This window comes from Dama dama, chromosome X (genome assembly GCF_033118175.1).
Source record: "Dama dama isolate Ldn47 chromosome X, ASM3311817v1, whole genome shotgun sequence".
In the NCBI taxonomy this organism is placed as follows: Eukaryota; Metazoa; Chordata; class Mammalia; order Artiodactyla; family Cervidae; genus Dama; species Dama dama.
In genome coordinates this window covers 61691518-61718461 of record NC_083714.1, presented here as the reverse complement: position 1 = coordinate 61718461, position 26944 = coordinate 61691518, and the positions used below count along the sequence as shown (strand labels likewise).

At 40.1% G+C, this 26944-nt stretch overlaps 1 protein-coding gene across 1 annotated transcript in view; it reads left to right on the top strand.

The window, feature by feature from the left end:
* Window positions 1–309: 309 nt before the first annotated feature.
* LOC133052689 (nuclear RNA export factor 2-like) overlaps window positions 310–26944 on the top strand; it is a 49622-nt gene continuing 22987 nt past the window's right edge. Inside the window, exon 1 of the mRNA XM_061137582.1 lies at window positions 310–339. Coding sequence (XP_060993565.1) covers window positions 310–339 — 30 coding nt within the window. The remainder of the gene's footprint in view (window positions 340–26944) is intronic.

Sequence of the window (26944 nt, the reverse complement as noted above, 5' to 3'; positions counted from 1 at the left end):
AAGTTAAATTAAGGCTGTGAAGGTATACGTTAATCCAATCTGACCAGTATCCTTATAAGAAGAGGAGTTGAGAACACACAGAGAGAAACAGCAGAAGTGTATATACACAGAGAGACAACCATGGGAAAAGCAGCAAGAGGATGGTCATCTTCAAGCCAAGGAGAGAGGCCTTAGGGGAAAAACAAACCTATTCACACCTTGATCTTCTACTTCTAGCCTCCAGAACCTTGAGAAACAAATTTATGTTGTTAAGCTACTTAGTCTGTGGCATTTTTGTTGTGGCAGTCTTAACAGTCTAATACAGACGTTATGAACGTGTTTCAGCAGGCCGTGAAACAGGTACAGTTGACTGTCAGAAAGGATAAAAATAAAATGATGATAAAAAAAAAAAAAACAATGACTAGTAAACTGACCAATTAAACTGAAAGGTGGTTAATTTGTATTAATATTAGGCAAAATAGACATCCAGCAATTGCAATAAAGAAAGCTATTATCTAATCATAAAATAAAATGTATTAAAAAGATAAAAATTCTGAACTTATATTCACCTGATAACATATCTTCAAAAACATATAGCAGTAATTAATGAAGTTATAAGTTGTTGTTATTATTCAGTCACTAAATTGTGTCTAACTCATTGTGACCTCTTGGACTGCAGCACATTAGGCTTCCCTGTCCTTCGCTATCTTCCTGAGTTTGCTCAGATTCAAGTTCAATGAGTTGGTGACGCTATGTAACCATCTCATCCTCTGCTGCTCTCTTCTCCTTTTGCTTTCAATCTTTCCCAGCATCAGGGTCTTTTCCAATTAGTCAGCTCTTTGCATCAGGTGGCCAAAGTATTGGAGTTTCAGCTTCAGCATCAGTTCTTCCAATGAATATTCAGGGTTGATTTCCTTTAGAATTGACTGGTTTGATCTCCTTGCAGTCCAAGGGACTCTAAAGAGTCTTCTCCAACACCACAATTCGAAGGCATCAATTATTTGATGCCCAGTCTTTATGTTCCAACTTTCATATCCATACACAATTATTGGAAAAACCATAGCTTTGACTAGACGGACCTTTGTTCGCAAAGTGATGTCTTTGCTTTTTAATTATGCTGTCTAGGTTTATCATTAATAGGGCCCACATGGGGTCTCATTGATAAGATGGCTCATTATGTCGTCGACCGTCCCTTCAGAGAATTTTTCACTGGTGGGGTATAAGAAGGACTCCATCAGAAAGGGAGGACGCTGGTTCTCCTTAAGAGCCAGTCACCCTCTCTTTTCCCTTTAATAAATTTCCCTTTTCTTGCCTGACTGCCTGGCTTGATCTCTTTTTCTCTGCACTCGCCTTACATTCTGGTGCTGAAACCCAGGAGGGAAGATCCATCGCAAGTGGGTGGGCTCCTCTCACAAGCCCACCTCTGGTGGTCCCCTCCCTTGGACCTTGCCGAGAAACTGAGATGAGCTCCAGGACGGGACTCTCCACTTGCCTTGCTGCACTGACATCCACACACCAGTCCACATTTCATCGGTCAGTTACAATGGTGAGTGAAATCCCATTCTCTTGGATCCCCTCTCTTGCCTCATTTCCAAGTCCTAGCGCTAGGGGTAAGGATCCCCATACCCCTTGGCCCCCGGCCTTGTGCCCTATCTGACTTTAAAATAGGGGACGCCCATTTCAAAGCAGACTATTATTACTCTCTGAGAAAGTCTTGAGAATGGGGATGCCTTTTCTCTTGGACATTTCTCCTCGCTTTCTCTCACCCTTGTCTAACCTCCCTATTCAGCCACAGTGGGAAATTCTGGATCCCAGCCCTCAAAATCTATTCCTTTAGGATGCCTTCTCCAAAACCTAAACGCTTTGGGCTTCCAAGGGGAGATAAGACCAAAAAGACTTATTTACAATTCTAACACTGTCTGGCCGCAATACAGACTTGATAACAGCTCCTGATAGCCTGAAAAAGGAACTCTCAATTATAATACTCTACAGGACCTCGATAATTTTGCCGCCAAATGGCAAGCGGTTAGAAATCCCTTAAGTTCAGGTTTTCTTTGCTCTCTGCTCTTGACCCTCTGTCTGTGAATCCTGTTCTACTTCTCAAATACTCTTCTTAGCCCACTCTGGGCCACATCCTCCTAATACAATGTCTCCTGATCCCTGTTCAGACTTTTCTTCTTCCTTTGACCCTTCCTACCATAGCCCACCCCCTATCGCTCCCAATCCCTTTGCAGCCACTCCAGATACAGTTCCACAACCCTCACCTTACATCCCCTCCTCCCTCACTCCTTCTCAAGTACCGGCTGACTCCGAAGCTCCCAACCTCCCTCCCCAGCCAGTGCCGGAGATAAGCTCTGAAACCTCAGCTCCACCCTATACCCTGAGGGTCCCAAGGCTTTATCCTGACCTCCGTAGATCCCCTCCCCATACCTGGTCCCAAACAAATTTAAAACAGGAAACTTCACCGCAGGACTCCACTTCCCCTGCTCCACTCCTCCCTTTAGGGGAAGTAGCTGGACCTGAAGGCACTGTTCGGGTTCCTGTTCCACTCTTCCTCACTGATCTATTTCAGATTGAAAAGCGTCTTGGCTTCTTCTCCTCAGACCCCGATAATTATCTAAAAGAATTCAAGTATATCACCCAGTCTTATGACTTAACCTGGCATGATATTTACATCATCCTTTCCTCCACTCTTCTCCTAGAAGAGAAGGAATGAGTATGGCAAGACTCAGGCACATGCTGATGAGATACACAGGACAGATGACACTAAGCCCATAGGGGCAATGGCTGTCCCCCGAGATGATCCCAACTGGGATTATCAGGCAGGGAGACCTGGATGAGCAGTCCGTAATCATACTATTGCTTGCCTCATTCTGGGCCTTCGAAAGGCAGGGCATAAAGCCATCACCTTTGATAAGCTCTGGGAAATAACTCAAAAACTAGACAAAAACCCCAGCACAGTTTCTAGCCCTACAAAACAAAAACCCTTCAAAAATATACAAAAGCCCTAACAGAATCCCTACAAAAATATACAAAATTAGACCCCACTTCAGCAGAGGGTACCCTTGTCTTTAAAATGCATTTTATCTCCCAGTCATTCCCAGATAGCTGAAAGAAACTAAAAAAGGCAGAAGGCGGCCCTCAAACCCCTCAATAAGACCTTTTAAATTTAACCTTTAAAATTTTCAAAAACCAGGAAGAACAGTCAAAACTAGAGAAGGCCCAATGAGATTAGGCCAAATACCACCTTTTAGCCACTGGCCTACATGGCTCCAAGCTTCCATCAACCAACAACGAAAGGAAGCCTCCTGGGCCCTGCTTCAAATGCAGCAAAGAAGGCCACTGGGCCCACTCATACCTAAAGCCAAGGCCCCCTCCAGGTCCATGTCCCAGCTGTGTCATAAAGGGACATTGGAAGGTTGACTGCCCAAATCCTGCTCTAGGGATCCGGACATCCCCTCCTGGTCCCGAGCAGGAGTCCTCCGACCCAGCTCTGCCCAGCCTTCTCAGACTGGCTGCTGAAGACTGAAGGTGCCCAGGGCCCCAGGCCCTGATTCTCATCACCTGTACAGAGCCCAGGATAACTCATACAGTGGCAGGTAGGCAAATCTCCTTTCTCATTGACACGGGGACCATTTACTCTGCTATGTCTGCCTACTCCAAAAAAACCAAGGTCTCTCAGAGAGAGGGTTGACGGTTTTATATCTACACCACAAATAACTGAGTCTCTACCTTGCACATTTCAAGATACCCCATTTTCCCATTCTTTTCTCATACGATTTCTCCCAAAATGCCCCTCTACTATTCTTGGGACAGACCTTCTCTCAAAATTCAAAGCCTCTGTTACTATTCCAAGCCCATCCTCTGATCTAGCCTGGCTACTGCTCCTCAATGCCACCTCCTCTTCCCCCACCCCATTGCCCTCCTCATCCATAAACCCCATAGTTTGGGATGCAGATAACCCATCTGTTACCTCTCACCATGCTCCAATTCATATCTGTCTCAAAGACCCCTCTAAATTCCCCAATCAACCAGAATACCCCATCTCCCAAAAACATCAACAAGGGTTAAAGCCTATCGTCACTAAACTCCTACGTCAGGGCCTCTTGCGTCCAACTCACTCTCCCTATAACACCCCTATCCTACCTGTCAATAAGCCAAATGGTTTCTATCACCTGGTCCAGGACCTGAGACTTATCATTGCAGCTGTTATCCCCAAACACTCATTAGTTCCAAATTCCCATACTCCTCTCTCTCATCCCCTCTTCCACTACCCACTTCACTGTTCTAGACCTCAGAGATGCCTTCTTTACTATTCTTTTACACCAGACTCTCAAGACCTCTTTGCTTTTACCTGGACTGATGCAGACAGTCATCACTCCCAACAGCTGACATGGCCAGTCTTGCCACAAGTCTTTCATGATAGCCCTCATTTCTTTGGCCAAGCTCTACCATCAGACCTAACCTCTCTTGACCTTACTCCAAGTAGTGTCCTCCAGTATGTGGATGATCTCCTCCTTTGTAGTCCTTCACTTACACACTCTCAACAACACACTATACAACTCCTCAGTTTTCTAGCTGATCGAGGCTATCGAGTATCTCCTACCAGGATTCAGCTCTCTCTTCCTAGAGTCACCTATCTTGGAGTCCTTTTAACACCAACAAAGAGATATATTCCTACCAATAGAAAGTTCCTTATATCTACCCTACCACCCCCTACATCAAAAACAGAGATCCAGTCCTTCTTGGGGTTAGCTAAATATCTACACCTCTGGATTCCTAATTTCACCCTCTTGGCACAACTCCTATATCAAGCTACCTGAGGAGATCTTTCAGAACCCCTAGAGCTAAAATCAAATACCCGTTCAGCCTTTAATACCCTTAAGCCATTCTTAGCCCCATTCTCAGCCCCAGCTCTAACACTTTCTGATCTTTCTCGCCCCGCCCCTTTATACTCTACGCTATTGAGAGATACAAAATTGCCCTAGGAGTTTTGAGACAAAATCAGGACCCCTCCTTCACCCCTGTCATTTATCTATCAACAATTAGATACCACAATTCAAGGATGGCCAGCCTGCCTATGTTCTCTGGCAGCAGCTGCACTCCTCACTCAGGAAAGTAAAAAACTTACTTTTGGAGCACCCACTGTCATTTGTTCACCACATGACTTTAAGGACTTACTTTCTCACAAATCTATGACCCTTCTATCTCCATGCATTCAACTAATTCATGTCACCCTTCTCGAATCTACTGAGTTCTCCTTTGAATGCTGTTCTACTCTCAACCCTGCCACACTTATCCCTAATTCTTCTGATCCCCCCATCCATACTTGCAAAGAGGCATTAAAAGACCTGATTCCCCATTTCTCCCACATTTCCTCAACCCCTTTAAATAATCCTGACTTTACTTGGTATATTGATGGCAGCTCCTCTACGACATCAGAAGGGGAAAATGTAGCTGGATATGCAATTGTCTCTGACACCAAAATTATTGAATCCCAGCCTCTCCCCTCAGGAACCTCTTCCCAAAAGGCAGAATTTGTTGCACTAACTAGAGCCCTTACCCTCACAGCTAACAAGAGAACAAATACATACACTGATTCTAAACATACTTTCCACATCATACACTCACATGCTGCCATCTGGAAGGAACGAGGGCTCCTATCTACTAAAGGCTCTCTCATAACTAACACCCCACTTGTACTCCAACTTTTAAAAGCAGCTAACATGCCAACTGAAGTAGGCATCATACATTGCCAAGGTCACCAAGTGGCCTCAGACCCCATTTCATGGGGCAATGATGCCACAGACAGAGAAGCAAAACAAGCCTCACTCCAATCATCAGTTCAACAACTTATAGTAATCCCCAACATAAAGCCACTTTATGCCTCTAAAGAAAAAACACGATTATTACAAGAGGAAGCACAACCACAATGAAACTGGTTACAAAAACAGGGCCGCTATGTCCTTCCCCAATCTCAGGCCACACAGATTCTTACAGACATTCATCAGGTCCTACACTTAGGCACTAAACTTCTTTATCATCTCTTGCTATCTCTTATCATCTCTTGCTTGGTGGTGGTTTAGTCGCTAAGTCATGTCTGATTCTTGCGACCCCATGGGCTATAGCCCGCCAGGCTCCTCTGTCCTTGGGATTTTCCAGGCATTGGAAATGGATTGCCATTTCCTTCTCCAGGGGATCTTCCTGACCCAGGAATTGAACCGGGGTTTTCCGCATTGCAGGCATACTCTTTACCGACCGAGCTACGAGGGAAGCCCAATCATCTCTTAAGACCTCTTATCACCTATCTTAACCTTCCTTCACTCCTACAACAAATCACTCACTCTTGCATTATCTGTTCCTCAGTCTCACCACAGGGAGCCTTAAAGCCTATTCCCTCATTCCCAACACATCAGGCTTGAGGACATATCCCAGAAGAGGACTGGCAAATTGACTTCACGCACACGCCTCCAACATGAAAAATAAAACTCATGCTCACTCTAGTAGACACTTTTTCAGGGTGGGTTGAGGCTTTTCCTATGAGATCAGAAACTGCCTCAGAGGTAACACAATTTCTCATACAAGAAATCTTCCCTCGCTTTGGCCTTCCACTCTCTTTCCAATCCAATAATGGGCCAGCTTTTATCTCCCAAATCACTCAACAAGTAGCCCAATCCTGTTACAGAAACCAGTACTCAAGAAACCAAGCACCACACTTGGAGACTTGGAGAACTCAGGTTTTTATGCCAGCGGGCCCAGAGGAATTAACACTACAAGCTCTGAGCCCTGAACAAAGGGATTACAGAGTTTCTATAGACAGACTGTAGTGGGCAACACTAGCTGTTAATAGGCTGGTTTAAACTAAGGGGTTTCACAAACATGGGAACAGCAGTCAGGATGGGGAGGGGGATGCCTGGCCCAGACAGGCATGATTAAGCAGGTTTGCAGGGGCTGGGCAGTTGCAAAGAGCAGGACTAGGGTGAGTGTTCCACCCTGCGACTACGTGACCTACATGATCTATACTTTGCAAGGGGCAAGCTGAGTTACAGAGGCAGAAGGAGAAGGAGATTATGTAAAATTTGAACTTTTCCTCTTCAATCCCTTGGCATAACCTGGAAACTACCCTTATTTCTAACCTTCTACTTAGCCTTATTCTAACTTTCAGTCCATGTTTAATGCATCTTTTTTCAAATTTCTTCAGGATTGCTTACAACCCCTCACCAACCAAACTATCCAGGAGCTACTTCTAACTCACTCAGATTATCAAAAACTTCTACTCCACACAAAATCCCCTTGACCCACATTCCAGCCTTCTCTTATCTCACCCCGACAACACCCTTGTCCTGCAGGAAGAAGTTACAGAAGATTAACCTTCAACCATTATCCTAAATCAAAAAAGGCTGGAATGATAGAGGCCACATGGAGTCTCATTGATAAGATGACTCATCATGTCAACCTCACAAAGAATAGAATCACAATGATTCTTGAGACTGACCAAATTGCCCAAATGATATCCTTTTTTCTCACTGGTACCTATCTTCTCAAAGCTGCGAGACCACCAGATTCAAGACCTCCAGCTACGTGATCATCCCTTCAGAGAATTTTTCATTGGTGGGGTATAAGAAGGACTCCGTCAGAAAGGGAGGATGCTGGTTCTCCTTAAGAGCCAGTCACCCTCTCTTTTCCCTCTAATAAATTTCCCTTTTCTTGCCTGACTGCCTGGCTTGATCTCTTTTTCTCTGTACTTGCCTTGCAAGTTTCCTTTAAGGTTCCTCTCTGTTACATATCTCTCCCAAGGTGTTGGGCTTGTCCTGATGCCTTTAAAATATTTTTCTGTCCTTCCTGGTTATATAGAGATATTTCTTGCAGCTTTGGTTGTGTAGATCTTCCGCCAGTTTCCAATTGTGTTTTTTGTGAGAACTGCCTCACATGTAGGTGCATTTTTAATGTGTTTGTAGGGGGAAGTGAGTCCCATGTACTCCTACTCCACCATCTTGATTCCCACCCCCCATTAAAGAGATTTTTAATTGTATAAAATTGTTAGGTAGTGAGAACAGGGAAAAGGAGTCCAAAATGGCGGTGGCTAAAAGACCTGGAGGGGAAAGCCCGTGTAAATAGAACAAAGGAAGGTCCGAGGACCTGAGTGAGAACCTCAGGTAAAACAAACAACACTCCTGGCTGGCCCAATCTACATAAGACAGGCCCAGGGACAGAGAAACATATAAAAAGAGGAGCCAAAGCTCGCTCGCTCTCGCTCTCGCTCTCGCTCTTGTACGATGGGGCGCTCTTCTCTTCCCGTCTTTGAATCAACGTGCCCTCATGCCTCGAAGATGGATTTTCCTGCTATTATCTAAATAAATAGAGCTGTAACACTGAGCTGTAACACTGATTTATTTAAGAGCTATAACACAGTCTGTCCTCCGAGAGCTGTGACCCGCCAAGGGGCTTTAACGTCCGTCACTCCAAATTTTTGTTGTGACCAGACAAAGAACTGAGGAGCATACACTCGAGTGACAAAATTATTCCATATAAAAACAGATACTCTAGACTAAATTAAAATTTCAGACTCCAGTTATAGTCAACTATTGCAAGTACCTGTTAGATTTTAGAAAGCACAGGATATGCCACATTTTTCTAGATTTTGTGGGGAAAAAAGGTAGAGCATCTTGCACATTTTCGATTATAATTGGACCAAAACAGGCTACATGAAGTAGATAATTAACAAATCATCTGGTGATTTTATGGAAATACAAAGTTCACTGATATAATTTAGTCTTCAAACCTAACTTCATTCTAAAGAAAGCTGGCAAAGGTCACTCTTTTACATCATATGTGAACATATCCACCAGCATCAAATGAAAGTGTGACATTATAATAAAACAATGTGGCTGTTTATGTAAAAACTGGTCTCATAATATTTCCAAAGACAATAGTTGGAATTATTTTGGGGGTGGAAAAAATAGTTACAATGAGTAGATAACAAGAATCAAGCTAAGGCCACTTAAATTCATTTCTAACAATTTTTAAAGTCTTGAACCACACATTTATTTTTTAATGGTCTTCATGTGGATGGGATTTTCAAACTGTGAATCATACCATCACAAATGGCATAGTTTATGAACAAAAACCCTGTAAGGAATCCCAGCCTTCACACTTTTTCCTATCCACTGACCACAAAAGAAATTTTCATTGTGGATGTGATTTCTTATTTCCATAATGGGGAGTCCCCAAGAATGAGCTCATCACCTAGAGCTGTTAAATTTTACATTGTGTTGGGAGAAGGGAGCATATGGAGTACTTTGACAGGGAGCACTATCTACAATTGATTCTCTTCTTTCCCACTGTTTGATAGTAAAGTCACTTCTAGTTAATTAATGAATTTCTTAAAGGAACAAAGAAAAACATGTTTTGATTACAAATCCCATAAAGGTACAGCCATATCTGATCAATTCTTTTGAATATTATTACCAGATTAAGTCAATTTTACTTTCTTAAAGTAAATTCACTCAGGATTTCTTCTTTTGTTGTACACATTTGTGTTTGGACCAAAAGCATTTGAGTAGTTGTGTGTAGTTTTGGCAGTATCACAACTGTCTGTTATTCCCCTTTCCCATTTATCTGTGTTAAATAAAGCATGATAGGAGGTGTTGAAGCAAGGAAAATGACTTTATTCGAAAGCAGCTGACCAAGAAGATGGCAGGCTAGCACCTCAAAATAACCATTTTTTCAGGGTCTGGATGCCAGGTTCTCTTTTAGATCAGAGATGGGAGAGGTTAGGAAGCAAAGTAAAAAGGCCATTAATCTTGCAAACATTTCTAGAATGGCAAGCCTCAGGCAGGGGATGTGTTAATTTCTTCCTTCCTGACATCTATAGGTGGACAGGGTTCTGAACAAAGGCACTTTAGTTTAACAGTCTGTCAGAGGGGCAGGGTCCTTCTAAGCAAGCCATTATGTATGATTATAATAACAAAAACAATGAATAGCATGTCAAAAAACGGTTCCAACAGGGAGTCAGAATTAATTTGCTTCTTTGCAACACTAGCACTGACCTCCAAAATGTCCACCACAAAACAGAAATATAAAAGAAGTAAATGTTTCCAGTAAATCTTGCCAAATAGTATTTAAGAAGAATGGCTTACCAACTCCTGCCTCATCTAAATAGTAACAACATCTGGTAAATGCAATGTCTAAACAGCTTAGCTCATATAAGCTGTGTTCATGTAGGTGTTTATCCATAGGCTTAGCTTCCCTTCCACAATGTATATTAGAAAGAGCTGACAGGCACCCATCAGTGTAACTAAATATATTTTTTAATCTCCAAAAAAAAAAAAGAAACCACCTGGTAATCATCTCAGAGAAAAAATAAATGATATGACCATTAGTTCTGACAGGAGACTATCTGACCCTTCCCAAGAAAAGTTATAATTATAACTCCAGGGTTTGTTTTTTGGTGAGAGAAGTTGACCTCAGTAGCCATTAGTGGATTTGTCCATCCATAGGTAATTACAGAAGGGGCTTCCCTGGTAGCTCAGTCGGTAAAAAATCTGCTTGCAATGCAGGTAACCCAGATTCAACCCCTGGGTCGGGAAGATCCCCTGGAGAATTAAATGGCAACCTCCTCCAGTATCCTTGCCTGGAAAATCCCATGGACAGAGGAACCTGGCAGGCTACAGTCCATGTGGTCACGAGAGTTGGACATGAGTTAGCAAATAAACCACCACACCACCAGGTAATTACAGAAACTAGAGTTGGGACAGACATCAGCTCATGATGATTCCATCCTGTGATTGTATACAGATGCTTCCTACATCCACCTCAAAGTTTCACAGTAGGTTCTATTGTAAATATGTGGCTTCATTTTCATACTCTGCATTTACACGTGTCCCATAAATAATCCAAAATTATCTAAGAAACACCAAGTTGCCCAAATATAGTCACTCCAAGAAATCATGACTCCCTTCAAAAGGCTTAGAACTACAAACACACAGTCTGCTGTCTTTACTAGTATATTCAGATTTAACCATGGTGCAAAATTTGGTCTGTGGTATTTTCTTCAGATTATTTATATAGCCATGCCACATTGCAGGGTGCTAGCAAAATAATCCCATTGCTTGTACAGCATTAAGTTTGCCTAAGCCAGCAAGCCAGAAAGACCACTTCAAATTTATTTTGGATATACAGACAAAGCTTCATTTTTCCACACTAATCAGCAAAACCAGTGTCTGTAAAACAGCAACTAAAAATAAATATGTATATATATAGCATATGTCCTTCCCCCTTTCTCTGTTCTTTCTAGGAAGGTGCAAACTAAATGTAAATTCAGATTCCACTCATTTTTAACTTTTGGAATTCCACCAAGAGCTATAAAGACTGTCATATTTCTCTTGTAGTCTTTAAAAATAAAAGAAGGAGGTTTCCCTGGTGTCTCAGTGGCCAGTGCAGGAAACACAGGTTCGATTCCTGATCTGGGAAGATTTCACATGCCGAAGAGCAACTAAGCCTGGAAACCACAACTACTGAGACTGTGGGCCACAACTATAAAAGCCCGAGCACCCTAGAGCCCATGCTTCACAACAAGAGAAGGCCAACACAATGAGAGGCCTGTGCACCACAACTAGAATAGTCCCCACTCACCACAACTAGAGAAAAGCCCATGCAGCAGTGAAGATACAGCACAGCCAAAAATAAATAAATAAAATTATTTTAAAAAATTAAAGAAGGAAATGTTTTAACCTAGCATCTAGCATGTTATATCACCTTTTATATACACAAATACCTCATGTATTAAGGATAAGTTTATATTAAAATGAATTAAATGAATATACATTAAAATGAATCTGAAGGATTTAATTGGCTTCAACTTTGATTAGCTCTAATAATAATAATGGTAGTACTTGAAATTATTTAAATGGTATTTTAAAGAGGTCCTCTATGATCTCAACTTTTCGGTAACTGAGGATGGTTTTCCAATTAGTAGAATAAGGAAGATTGAGTCATTCTTAATTTCCTTTGGAAAATCTTGTGGGTGATCAAAACACAAAGTCTGGAGCCAGAGTGTCTAGGGGTAACCCCTAACTTGGCACCTATAAATTCAGTTACTTTTTAGGCGAATGACTTCACACATCTGTGCTTCACCTTTCTCATCTGTGAAAACTGGAATAATAATAGTTCCAGGGACTGGAACTTCCCAACCCAGGGATTGAACCCAGATCTCTCACATTGCAGGCAGATTCTTTACCAGCTGAGCCACAAGGGAAGCCCAAGAATACTGGAGTGGGTGAAAAGAAAGTGAAGGTGAAGTAACTCAGTCAGGTCCGACTCTTTGCGATCCCATGGACTGTAGCCTACCAGGCCTCAGTCCATGGAATTTTCCAGGCAAGAGTACTGGAGTGAGTAGCCTATCCTTTTTCCAGGGGATTTTGCAGACCCAGGAATTGAACCCTGTTCTCCTGCATTACAGGCAAATTCTTTACTAACTGAGCTGTCTGGGAAGCTGTTTATAGAATTACCACTATTAAATGAGTTAACATAATGTTTTAAAGTGCTTGACACACACATACACAAATAAAGTGCTTGACACATTGAAATCATTTATACACATTTTGTTTTTCAAATTAACAACTGAAATTCACTTACTGGGTTTGCTTTAATTTCTCTTAGACTTGCATGAAATTAAGTCAACAAAGCTTACCTATACCCACCACTTAGGTTTTTTAAGTAGTCCTTACAATACGGCAACAGTTTGGGTTTTAAGGAGGACTGTGTAAAGAGTAGGACATGACTCAGCAACCGAGCATGCAGCATGCACAGTTCATTGTTATGCATTAATTTATGTATTAAATTTCGTGTATTATTAGGAAAAACAAAATTAGCACATTAAAGAAATTTACTAGCACATTAAAGGGATTGGATTAGCCAAGGCTTGTGTGCTCAAGAAGATCACCCATAGACACCACCGTCAACGGGAAAACCAGGAATGTGAGCAATCTCGGATCTTCAGGTCTCAAAAAAAGAACGGTTTCCTGAAACACGCAGCCACGAGAACCCTACTGTCACCGTCACTCAGGAAGCTGATCCAGCTTGTGATTATCCTGGGTACCTAAGGCTGTGGTCACTTGGATGCTGCCATCTCGTGGACACTACAGATGCATGGCAGGCCCAGACCTGCAGATCATGTCAGCATCACGAGATCTTAAATCCAAGTCTCTCTGGACCGATTGCCATTATGATCATGTCAGAGGTCCAGCTTTTCTTTCTTTTTTTTTTTTTTAAGTGAATTATAACATTTATTTTTGTTTATTTATTTATTTTATTTATTTTTTGGGGGGGCTTTTGTCATACATTGATATGAATCAGCCATAGAGTTACACGTATTCCCCATCCCGATCCCCCCTCCCACCTCCCTCTCCACCCGATTCCTCTGGGTCTTCCCAGTGCACCAGGCCCGAGCAGGTCCAGCTTTTCAAATCACTAGAGTACAGCGGACTCCTAAACCTTTCACATCGTGTGGATTCATCCTGTCACGTGGCCTATACTAGCTAATAGCATGTGGAAACCTCAGCCCTCCAAGTCACAAAGATGACCTGTTTCTTAGAATCATATGGATGCTATGGTCCCCCTTGGTCACATAAGAGGCTCAGCCATCTCTATCTTGTAAATATTGCTGGCTACCCAATCAAGATCCCTGCATCAACAGTGACATGGCTCCTACCATCACATGGCGAGCAAACTGCTTGCAGTCATATGAACAACTGCACCTATCCAGTGGCTCTTGGTTGTGTATATTCATTCTATGGTCCATGTGACATGCTGTGGTCACTTGATGGTCAGTTTTCAGTTACATGAGGATTGAGAGCTCCTGATCCCAGAGGTGACTTCGATCTTTTTATTACGTGGTCCATGCCCGTCAAACCCCTGGAAGTTCTGAGCGGGGCGGGGGCTGGTGCGCCCCCTGGTGGCGCACTACGTGAATCTCGCAGTCACGTGACTCTCTATGTTCGCGCGAGAGGGACCGCTGTTAAAGCGTGTGGAGAGCCGCTGAATGGCGCTCGGTAGCTCAGCTTAGTCCTCTGAGGAGTCAGACCAGTCAGTGAGGAAAACCTTTAGATTTAAGGTATGTGTCCTGACTCGGGAAACTTTGAGGAGACTGTGGCTCAGATTCCAAGTTTTCCACTAACTTTTATATCCAGCTGCCAGAGGTTTTAGTCGGGTAGGATGGACGCCCACCAGTACCAGGTTTACTCAGAATTGGTGGAACAGCAGGCGGCTCGGAGACAGGGGTTGAGGGACTTCTCTCAGCATCCCTTGGGAAAAGACAAGGACTTTTCTCAAACCCGAGGGACTTCTCAGGCTTGGGAAACTGGGTTGACTCCCCCGCTTCTCTTTCCCCTTCCCCACCCCCATATTAAAGCCACACGTTTTGCTTATCTCCACTCGGTATTCACTTTCTGCCACGTGACGTGGTGACGTCCATTGCGCTCCTCTGACCACATGTTTATCAATACCCGAGAACTCCTAGATGACAATTTTATATAGATAATTTCAGGTCTGATCTTAATTTCTGTCTCTTAATTGGTTCCGTATATCGAGAGGAGACTATTTTTTTAAGAATTTGATATTTTTTCAGTAAAAGTGTGAAACTAGCCATTACATGAAGATTCAGAATTTGGTTTTTGTTATTTGCTTTGCCGATCAGTAGTTTTTCAAAGTGGGTGGGGGATGGAGGAGCCTGGCAGGCTTCCATCAGTCTGTAGGGTCTCGAAGAGTCAGACACAACTGAAGCAACTTAGCATGTACTCATGGGGGATGGGATGCCATAGTCCTTTTTTGCTTGGAATCTCTAAATGGGTTAGTCTAACCAGACACTGCTAGCTTCTGATTCTCCTCACCATTACTTATTCGACTTCTTGAAAACTACCCCATTCCTTCATGTGGAAAAAACAGTGAATTTATTTAAGAAAAACATATTAAGTAAAATTATAGGTGATGCATTTCACAAAAATCACGTAGATGGTACTTAAGGAGTAAAATTCAGCAAATAAGAGATCGTGTTTACATTTGTGAGGGATTTAAATATTGTTTAAGAGATGTTTATGGGGTGGTATTTTTATTCTATAATAGCTGTTTTTTCTCTTATTTCAGCACTTTGAGATTTTTTTCTACAAAACACTATGTCTGAGAAACAACACCAACAAAAAAATACTCATCCATCAGAGAACAATGGGACATACAAAAATGAAGGTAAAAGGATTTCTATATTGTCTTACTTTAAAGATAACATGCTAGTATGCAACTTGAATATCAGAGAAAGGGGTAGTGACTGACTTTGTTCAGTCTGCTATAGTAGAACACTGTGGACTGGGTGGCTTATAAACAACAGAAATTTATTTTTCACAGTTCTGGAATTTCTGAAGTCCAAAATCAAGACACCAGCAGGTTCAGTGTCTGGTGAGATCTGCTTCCTGCTTCATAAAGGGCTTTCTTCATGCTGTATTTTCACAGGGCAGAAGAGCAAGTGAGCTCTCTGGGTTCTTTATAAGGGCACAAATCCCATTCATGAGGGAACCTCACTCATGACCTAATCACCTTTCAAAGACTCTACCTCCAAATACTGTCACCTTGGAGATTAGGTTGGAACATAAACATTCAGTCTGTAGCAGTTGATTTCCTCAGTTTCTGTGGGAATGGAACATTTTCCCACAGACCATTTGAAGTACCAGTGTTCCATAGAAAACATTTTGGGAGAACCTGTTCAAACTAAATCTCTTCTAACATATTAATGCCTTGTACCTTTGTTTACTAAGAACAATGTATGTTTACTGATAATTATAATCTGTTCTCATTAAGAAACTACTTATTGCTTACTCATTTTGTCTTATTTCATTAGTCATTCTTTTGCTTAGCCTTTCCATTTTTTTCATGTTTTATATATAACCTCAATTTATGTTTCTGATATCATGGTGGCAAGAAATAAGTGCATAAGTGCTAGTCATTAGGAAATCTTACAAGCAAAATAAAATGCCCCACTCTGGAGAATATGATACAACTTACTTGTAAGGGTGAACTGTCTCACATTTTATACCAATTTCCACACTTTTTCAAAACTAATTAGTTATTATTTAACAATTAGAGCTGCTATTTTTTGAATTCCTATTATATGTCAAACATTGTGATAACCTTGTCATACAAGTTTTCTCATTTAATCCTCAGGAAAATCCTGAAAGGATGTTATTTTAATTTACAGATAAGATAGAAGAATCAGGATAGGCTAGATTGCATGCTTGATAAGTCACTTCTGTTGTGTCCAACTCTGTGTGACCCGCTCCTCTGTCCATGGGATTCTCCAGGCAAAAATACTGGAGTGGGTTGCTATGCCCTCCTGTAGGGGATCTTCCTGACCCAAGGATCAAACCCACATCCTTTATGTCTCCTGCATTGGCAGGCAGGTTCTTTACCACTAGCACCACCTGGGAAGCCCATAGGCTAAATTATACTATAATAATAGATGATCCCCATATCTCAGTGGCTTACTCCTCACTCCTACTACATGTCTATGGCAGGTGCATGCCCATCACAGGATGGTAGACCTTGGAGACCCAAACTGACAGAGCAGCCATCATCTAAGCTTATTCTTGACAAAGACTGCATGAGAATGCAAAATTACTGCTCAATCTTAATTGGTTATAAAAATGTAAAAAAGCAGAAATAAGATAATGACAAACTTAATCCAGCAATAGCTAAAACAGATAATATAGTTGGGCAAAGTTGTGTTTATACCAAATTTGCATTGTTGGTTTAACATTAGGAGATCCATAATGTAATTCGACACATTAATAAGGAAAAGGAGCTAGAAAAGAATGATTATCACAAAGATTCCAGAAAAAAATGCATGCAACAAAATTCAATAACCAATCAAGATTAAACAACAACAAAAATAACTCTCAGCTAACTGGGAATAGAAAGATATTTCTTTAAAATGATAGTGGGTATTTAAGAAAAACTATAACAAACAACATACATAATACTGATACATTAAAACCACTGCATTTTAAATCAGAAGAGGCAAAGATGATTCACATAATCACTGCTATTCAACATCTTACTGAGTCTCTGAGGCATTGCAGTAAGTCAAAATATGTACATACATACATTAACACTTGTAAAACTGAAAATAAACAAAACTGTCAGTATAATTGTCTTCATATAAAACTCAAGAGAAGCTATGGAAAATTATCCCTGGTGGCTCAGATGGTAAAGAACCTGCCTGCAATGCAGGACACCTGGGTTCAATCCCTGGGTCAGGATGATCCCCTGAAGAAGGGAATGTCTACCCACTCCAGTATTCTTGCCTGGAAAATTCCGTTGACATGGGAGCCTGGTGGGCTACAGTCCATGGGGTCTCAAAGAATTGGACACAACTGAGGAACTAATACTTTCACTTTTTTTTCACTTTCCAACCAGCTTATTATATGTGAGACTAATATATGCAAAATAATTGCACCAAATAGGAAATAATATTTTCACTGTGAATATATCATTTACAATAGAAAAAAAAAACCAGATCTTGTGGAATATACCACAAACTGGTCACTTGGCAACTATTCCAACACTCATAAACACTCTTTATTAAATGTTTTCCTGTACTATAGAGATTAAGGGCTTCCCTTGTGGCTCAGCTGGTAAAGAATCTGCCTGCAGTGTGGGAGACCTGGGTTTGATCCCTGGGTTGGGAAGATCCCCTGGAGAAGGGAAAGGCTACCCACTCCAGTATTCTGGCCTAGAGAGTTCCATGGACTGCATAGTCCATGGGGTTGCAAAGAGTCGGACACGAATGAGCGACTTTCACTTCCACTATAGAGACTAGAAAGCTAAGAACAAGAATAGAGACCTATATTAGTGTGGGTGTATATGTTTTCTAGACATGCCCTACTTGTGTCTAGGGTGCCAAACAAGATCTCTATGTATCAAATATATGCACCATAGTAAAGCTTGGAGGTATAACTGAGTAATGTGGGAGCCACATGTAGGATCAGCTATGTATGGTGGGAGAGGTGTTTGGTTTTTATAGGTAGCCACAGCAGAGTGCTTGAATGCATGAATGTCAGTTAGCCTGCTGGCAGCCGTGGTTTTCAGCTATAACAGTGAGGGGGATTTCCCCTGGATGTGCAGCATCCAAGCATGCTTTTCTGGCCCTCACAGAATTTTTGTAAGCTATGTCATATGTTTTATTAAAGGTGTCTTACTTTTATAAAATAGCTAGAATGAATATCTAGCATAGGTAAGTGGGAACGTTGTTTAACAGACTACTTGACACCGAAATAGTTTGCAAGCAAAGAGCCCTGAAGGAAGTGGGGATAGGTTATCTGGCCTAGGTGAATCTGAAGATAGTAAGGATACAGTTGATAATAGAAGATGAAATATTTGTATTCCATAGCACACAATGGTGAAAGAGTTGCAAGAGTGTTACTGAATAGAATTTGTTTGCCTGCCACACAGCAAAGCCAATCTACTGACATTGGGTTGTTGGTGAAGGAAAATACAGTGTTTATTTTCAGGGTGCCAAGTAAGGAGAACTGACTGCTTGTGTTCAAAAGACTTGAATTCCAGGCTTGCCTTTCAGAGAACAGTTTTAAAGGCAACATCTGGGGTGAGGGCCACAGTATACATGATGCTCTTCTGATTGATTGGTGGTGAGGTCACAGGGTTGTGTTTCAGGAATCTTAATCATCAACATTCTAGTTCCAACCAGTCTGGGAACTGTGTGCTTGTGGTCAGCATGTAGTCACCATTCTCCACCTGGGCAGGGGGTCTTAGTTTCTGTATAACAGCTCAAAAATATCTAGCAAATTGTTGTCCCTTGAGGAGGAACTCAAAACTATAGATTGCTTTGGGTAATATACTCATTTTCACTTTACTGATTCTTCCAATCCAAGAACATGGCATATTTCTCCATTTATTTGTGTCATCTTTGATTTCCTTCATCAGTGTTTTATAGTTCTCTGTATACAGGTATTTTCTGTTTTTTCTCTTTTTGTTGCAATGGTGAATGGGATTGTTTCCTTAATTTCTCTTTCTGATTTTCCATTGTTAGTGTATAGGAATGCAAGATATTTCCGTGTATTACTTTTGTATCCTGCAGCTTTACTATTTTCACTGATTATCTCTAGTAATTTTCTGGTGGCATCTTTAGCGTTTTCTATGTAGAGGATCATGTCATAGGCAAACAGTATTTGTTTTACTTCTTCTTTTCCAATCTGGATTCTTTTTATTTCTTTTTATTCTCTGACTGCTGTCTCTAGGACTTCCAAAACTATGTTGAATAGTAGTGGTGAGAGTGGGCACCCTTGTCTTGTTCCTGATTTTAGAGGCAATCCTTTTGCTATTGAGGATAATGTTTGTTGCGGGTTGTCATATATGGCTTTCATTATGTTGAGGTATGTTCCTTCTATGCCTACTTTCTGGAGACTTTTTATCATAAATTGGTTTTGAATTTTGTCAAAGACTTCCCTGCATCTATTGAGATAATCATATGGTTTTTATCTTTCAATTTGTTACTATGGTGTATCACATTGATTTGCAAATATTGAAGAATCCTTGCATCCCTGGAATAAAGTCCCTTGATCATGATGTATGATCTTTTTAATATATTGTTGGATTCTGTTTGCTAGAATTTTGTTGAGGATTTTTGTGTCTATATTCATCAGTGATATTGGCCTGTAGTTTTCTTTTTTGTGGCATCTTTGTCTGGTTTTGATATCAGGATGATGGTGGCCTCATAGAATGAGTTTGGGAGTTTTCCTTCCTCTGCAATTTTCTGGAAGAGCTTAGTAGGATAGGTGTTAGCTATTCTCTAAATTTTTTGTATCAATCACCTGTGAAGCCATCTGGTCCTGGGCTATTGTTTGTTGGAAGATTTTTGACTATAGTTTCGATTTTCGTGCTTGTGATTGGTCTGTTCAAATTTTCTATTTCTTCCTGGTTCAGTTTTGGAAGGTTATACTTTTCTAAGAATTTGTTCATTTTTCCCAAGTTGTCTATTTTATTGGTATATATTTGCTTATAGTAGTTTCTTATGATCGTTTGTATTTCTGTGTTGTCTGTTGTAGTTTCTGCATTTTCATTTCTAATTTTTTCATTTATTTGTTCTCTGATTTTTATGATTTATTTTCTTCTGCTAACTTTGGGATTTTTTTTTTTTGTTCTTTTTCTAGCTGCTTTAGTTGTAAAGCTATGTTGTTTATTTGATGTTTCTCTTGTTTCTTGAGGGCTTCCCTGGTAGATCAGGTGGTAAAGAATCTACCTGCAGTGTGGGAGGCCTGGGTTCAATCCCTGGGTTGGGAAGATCCCTGGAGAATGGAATGGCTACCCACTCCAGTATTCTGGCCTGGAGAATTCCGTGGACTGTATAGTCCATGGGGTCACAAAGAGTTGGACATGATTGAGCAACTTTCATTTTCATTTTTTTGTTTCTTGAGATAGGTTTGTAGTGCTATGAACTTCCCTCTTAGCACTGCTTTTACTGAATCCCATAGGTTTTGGGTTGTCATGTTTTCGCTATTATTTGTTTCTATGTGTATTTTGATTTCCTTTTTTATTTCTTCAGTGATGTGTTGGTTACTCAGAAGTGTATTGCTTAGTCTCCGTATGTTTGGGTTTTTAATAGCTTTCTTCCAGTAGTTGATATCTAATCTTACAGCATTGTGATCAGAAAAAATGTTTGAAATTATTTCAGTTTCTTTAAATTTACCAAGGCTAGATTTGTGGCACAGGATGTGATCTATCCTGGAGAATGTTCCATGTACACTTGAGAAAAAGGTGAAATCCATTGTTTTTGGGTTAAATGTCCTATAGCTATAAATTAGGGATAACTGGTCCATTTTATTGCTTAAAGCTTGTGTTACCTTGCTATTTTTCGGTCTGGATGATCTGTCCATTAGTATGAGTGGGGTATTAAAGTCCCCCACTATTATTGTGCTGTTAACTTCCCCTTTCATACATGTTAGCATTTATCTTATGTATTGAGGTGCTCCTATATTGGGTGCATATGTTTTTATAATTGTTATATCTTATTAGATTGATCCTTGATCTTTAGGTAGTATACTTGTCTCTTATAATGGCCTTTATTTTATTTTTTAAAATTAATTTACTTATTTTAACTGGAGGTTAATTACTTTACAATATTGTAGTGTTTTTTGCCATACATTGACACAAATCAGCCATGGGTGTACATGTGTCCCCATCCTGAATTGCCCTCCTACCTCACTCCACATATGTTATATGTGAATGTGTGTACATATGTGCCTTTTAAAAATAATTTGAGATCGTACTATGAAAATTATTCTGCACACTATTTTTCATCTTAGATACCATGTACAACATTTTATCAGCTGTAATAAAATTCTGTAGTGTGAATTTACTAAAATTCAACCTATCTATTACAGCCCAAAAGTCTGTTCTTTACATCTGTGTCTCTTTGGCTGTCTCACATATAGGGTCATTGTTTCCATCTTTCTAAATTCCATATATATATATATGTGTGTGTGTGTGTGTGTGTGTGTGTTAATATACTGTATTGGTGTTTTTCTTTCTGACTTACTTCACTCTGTATAATAGGCTCCAGTTTCACCCACTTCATTAGAACTGATTCAAATGTATTCTTTTTAATAGCTGAGTAATATTTCATTGTGTATATGTACCACAGCTTTCTTATCCATTCATCTGCCGATGGACATCTTGGTTGCTTCCATGTCCTGGCTATTGTAAACAGTGCTGCAATGAATATTGGAGTACATGTGTCTCTTTCAATTCTGGTTTCCTCGGTGTGTATGCCCAGCAGTAGAATGGCTGGGTCATATGGCAGTTCTATGTCCAGGTTTTTAAGGAATCTCCACACTGTTCTCCATAGTGGCTGTATTAGTTTGCATTCCCACCAACAGTGTAAGAGGGTTCCTTTTTCTCTGCACCCTCTCCAGCATTTATCCTTTGTAGACTTATTGATAGCAGTCATTCTGACCGGCATAAGATGGTACCTCATTGTGGTTTTTCTTTTTTTTCTTTTTAATTTTATTTATTTATTTATTTTTACTTTTTTTTTCTTTTTTTTCATTTATTTTTATTAGTTGGAGGCTAATTACTTTACAATATTGTAGCGGTTTTTGGCATACATTGACATGAATCAGCCATGAATTTACATGTGTTCCCCATCCCGATACTCCCTCCCGCCTCCCTCCCCATCCCATCCCTCTGGGTCTTCCCAGTGCACCAGCCCTGAGCACTTGTCTCATGCATCCAACCTGGGCTGGTGATCTGTTTCACCCTTGATAGTATACTTGTTTCAATGCTATTCTCTCAGAACATCCCACCCTCGCCTTCTCCCACAGAGTCCCAAAGTCTGTTCTGTACATCTGTGTCTCTTTTTCTGTTTTGCATATCGGGTTATCGTTACCATCTTTTTAAATTCCATATATATGCATTAGTATACTGTATTGGTCTTTATCTTTCTGGCTTACTTCATTCTGTATAATGGGCTCCAGTTTCATCCATCTCATTAGAACTGATTCAAATGTATTCTTTTTAATGGCTGAGTAATATTCCATTGTGTATATGTACCACAGCTTCCTTATCCATTCGTCTGCTGATGGGCATCTAGGTTGCTTCCATGTCCTGGCTATTATAAACAGTGCTGCAATGAACATTGGGGTGCACGTGTCTCTTTCAGATCGAGTTTCCTCGGTGTGTATGCCCAGGAATGGGATTGCTGGGAAATATGGCAGTACTATTTCCAGTTTTTTAAGAAATCTCCACACTGTTCTCCATAGTGGCCGTACTAGTTTGCATTCCTACCAACAGTGTAAGAGGGTTCCCTTTTCTCCACACCCTCTCCAGTATTTATTGCTTGTAGACTTTTGGATAGCAGCCATCCTGACTGGCGTGTAATGGTACCTCATTGTGGTTTTGATTTGCATTTCTCTGATAATGAGTGATGTTGAGCATCTTTTCATGTGTTTGTTAGCCATCTGTATGTCTTCTTTGGAGAAATGTCTGTTTAGTTCTCTGGCCCATTTTTTGATTGGGTCATTTGTTTTTCTGGAATTGAGCTGCAGGAGATGCTTGTATATTTTTGAGATTAATCCTTTGTCTGTTGCTTCATTTGCTATTATTTTCTCCCATTCTGAAGGCTGTCTTTTCACCTTGCTTATAGTTTCCTTTGTTGTGCAAAAGCTTTTAAGTTTAATTAGGTTCCATTTGTTTATATTTGCTTTTATTTCCAGTATTCTGGGAGGTGGGTCATAGAGGATCCTGCTGTGATTTATGTCGGAGAGTGTTTTGCCTATGTTCTCCTCTAGGAGTTTTATAGTTTCTGGTCTTACATTTAGATCTTTAATCCATTTTGAGTTTATTTTTGTGTGTGGTGTGAAAAGGTGTTCTAGTTTCATTCTTTTACAAGTGGTTGACCAGTTTTCTCAGCAACACTTGGTAAAGAGGTTGTCTTTTTTCCATTTTATATCCTTGCCTCCTTTGTCGAAGATAAGTTGTCCATAGGTTCATGGATTTATCTCTGGGGTTTCTATTCTGTTCCATTGATCTATATTTCTGTCTTTGTGCCAGTGCCATACTGTCTTGATGACTGTGGCTTTGTAGTAGAGTCTGAAGTCAGGCAGGTTGATTCCTCCAGATCCATTCTTCTTTCTCAAGTTTGCTTTGGCTCTTCGAGGTTTTTTGTATTTCCATACAAATTGTGAAAGTATTTGTTCTAGTTCTTTGAAAAATGCCGTTGGTAGCCTGATAGGGATTGCATTGAATCGATAGATTGCTTTGGGTAGTATAGCCATTTTCACAATATTGATTCTTCCAATCCATGAACACGGTGTATTTCTCCATCTATTTGTGTCCTCTTTGATTTCTTTCATCAGTGTTTTATAGTTTTCTATGTATAGGTCTTTTGTTTCTTTAGGTAGATACACTCCTAAGTATTTTATTCCTTTTGTTGCAATGATGAATGGTATTGTTTCCTTAATTTCTCTTTGTTAGCGTATAGGAATGCAAGGGATTTCTGTGTGTTAATTTTATATCCTGCAACATTACTGTATTCATTGATTAGCTGTAGTGATTTTCTGGTAGAGTCTTTAGGGTTTTCTATGTAGAGGATCATGTCGTCTGCAAACAGTGAGAGTTTTACTTCTTCTTTTCCTATCTGGATTACTTTTATTTCTTTTTCTGCTCTGATTGCTGTGGCCAACACTTCCAAAACTGTTGAATAGTAGTGGTGAGAGTGGGCACCCTTATCTTGTTCCTGACTTTAAGGGAAATGCTTTCAATTTTTCACCATTGAGGATAATGTTGGCTCTGGGTCAAAGGCTTTTTCTGCATCTATTGAGATAATCATATGGTTTTTATCTTTCAATTTGTTAATGTGGTGTATTACACTGATTGATTTGCAGATATTAAAGAATCCTTGCATTCCTGAGATAAAGCCCACTTGGTCATGATGTATGATCTTTTTAATATGTTGTTGGATTCTGTTTGCTAAATTTTGTTAAGGATTTTTGCATCTATGTCCATCAGTGATATTGGCCTATAGTTTTCTTTTTGTGGCATCCTTGTCTGGTTTTGGTATTAGGGTGATGGTGGCCTCATAGAATGAGTTTTGAAGTTTGCCTTCTTCTGCAATTTTCTGGAAGAGTTTGAGTAAGATAGGTGTTAGCTCTTCTCTAAATTTTTGGTAGAATTCAGCTGTGAAGCCATCTGGTCCTGGGCTTTGGTTTGCTGGAAGATTTCTGATTACAGTTTCGATTTCCGTGCTTGTGATGGGTCCGTTAGGATCTTCTATTTCTTCCTGGTTCAGTTTTGGAAAGTTATCCTTTTCTAAGAATTTGTCCATTTCTTCCAAGCTGTCCATTTTATTGGCATAGAGCTGCTGGTAGTAGTTTCTTATGATATTTTGTATTTCAGAGTTGTCTGTTGTGCTCTCTCCATTTTCATTTCTAATTTTGTTGATTTGGTTCTTCTCCCTTTGTTTCTTGATGAGTCTGGCTAACGGCTTGTCAATTTTATTTACCTTTTTAAAAAACCAACTTTTAGCTTTGTTGACTTTTGCTATGGTCTCTTGTTTCTTTTGCATTTATTTCTGCCCTAATTTTTAAGGTGTCTTTCTTTCTACTAACCTTGGGGTTCTTCATTTCTTCCTTCTCTGGTTGCTTTAGGTGTAGAGTTAAGTCATTTATTTGACTTTTTTCTTGTTTCTTGAGGTAAGTCTGTAATGCCATGAACCTTCCCCTTAGTACTGCTTTTACAGTATCCCATAGGTTTGGGGTTGTTGTGTTTTCATTTTCATTCGTTTCTATGCATATTTTGATTTCTTTTTTGATTTCTTCTATGATTTGTTGGTTATTCAGAAGCGTGTTATTTAGCCTCCATATGTTGGGATTTTTAATAGTTTTTTTTCCTGTAATTGAGATCTAATCTTACTGCATTGTGGTCAGAAAAGATGACTGGAATGATTTCATTTTTTTTGAATTTACCAAGGATAGACTTAGGGCCTAGGATGTGATCTATTCTGGAGAAGGTTCCATGTGCACTTGAGAAAAAGGTGAAATTGATTGTTTTAGGGTGAAATGTCCTATAGATATCAATTAGGTCTAGCTGGACCATTGTGTCATTTAAAGTTTGTGTTTCCTTGTTAATTTTCTGTTTAGTTGATCTGTCCATAGGTGGGAGTGGGGTATTAAAGTCTCCCACTATTATTGCATTATTGTTAATTTCCCCCTTCATTCTTGTTAGCATTTGCCTTACATATTGTGGTGCTCCTATGTTGGGAACATATATATTTATAATTGTTATATCTTCTTCTTGGATTGATCCTTTGATCATTATGTAGTGTCCTTCTTTGTCTCTTTTCACAGCCTTTATTTTGAAGTCTATTTTATCTGATATAACTATTGTGACTCCTGCTTTCTTTTGGTCTCTGTTTGCATGAAATATTTTTTTCCAGCCATTCACTTTCAGTCTGTATGTGTCCCTTGCTTTGAGGTTGGTCTCTTGTAGACAGCATATATAGGGGTCTTGCTTTTGTATCCATTCAGCCAGTCTTTGTCTTTTGGTTTGGGCATTCAACCCATCTACATTTAAGGTAATTATTGATAAGAATGGTCCTGTTGCCATTTGGTTTGTTGTTTTGGGTTCACGTTCATACAACCTTTCTGTGTTTCCTGTCTAGAGAAGATCCTTTAGCATTTGTTGAAAAGCTGGTTTGGTGGTGCTGAATTCTCTCAGCTTTTGCTTGTCTGTAAAGCTTTTAAATTCTCCTTCATATCTGAATGAGATCCTTGCTGGGTACAGTAATTTGGGTTGTATGTTATTCTCTTTCATTTCTGTAAGTATGTCCTGCCATTCCCTTCTGGCCTGAAGTGTTTCTATTGAAAGGTCAGCTGTTATCCTTATGGGAATCCCCTTGTGTGTTATTCATTGTTTCTCCCTTGCTGCTTTTAATATTTATTCTTTGTGTTTGATCTTTGTCAATTTGACTAATATGTGTCTTGGGGTGTTTTGCCTTGGGTTTATCCTGTTTGGGACTCACTGGGTTTCTTGGACTTCGGTGGCTATTTCCTTCCCCATTTTAGGGATGTTTTCAGCTATTATCTCCTCGAGTATCTTCTCATGGCCTTTCTTTTTGTTGTCTTCTTCTGGGACTCCTATGACTCAAATGTTTGGGCGTTTCACATTGTCCCAGAGGTCCCTGAGGTTGTCCTCATTTCTTTTGATTCTTTTTTCTTTTTTCCTCTCTGCTTCATTTATTTCCACCATTTTATCTTCTACCTCACTTATCCTATATTCTGCCTCCGTTATTCTACTGTTGGTTCCCTCCAGAGTGTTTTTGATCTCATTTATTGCATTATTCATTTTTAATTGACTCTTTTTTATTTCTTCTAGGTCCTTGTTAAACATTTCTTGCATCTTCTCAATCATT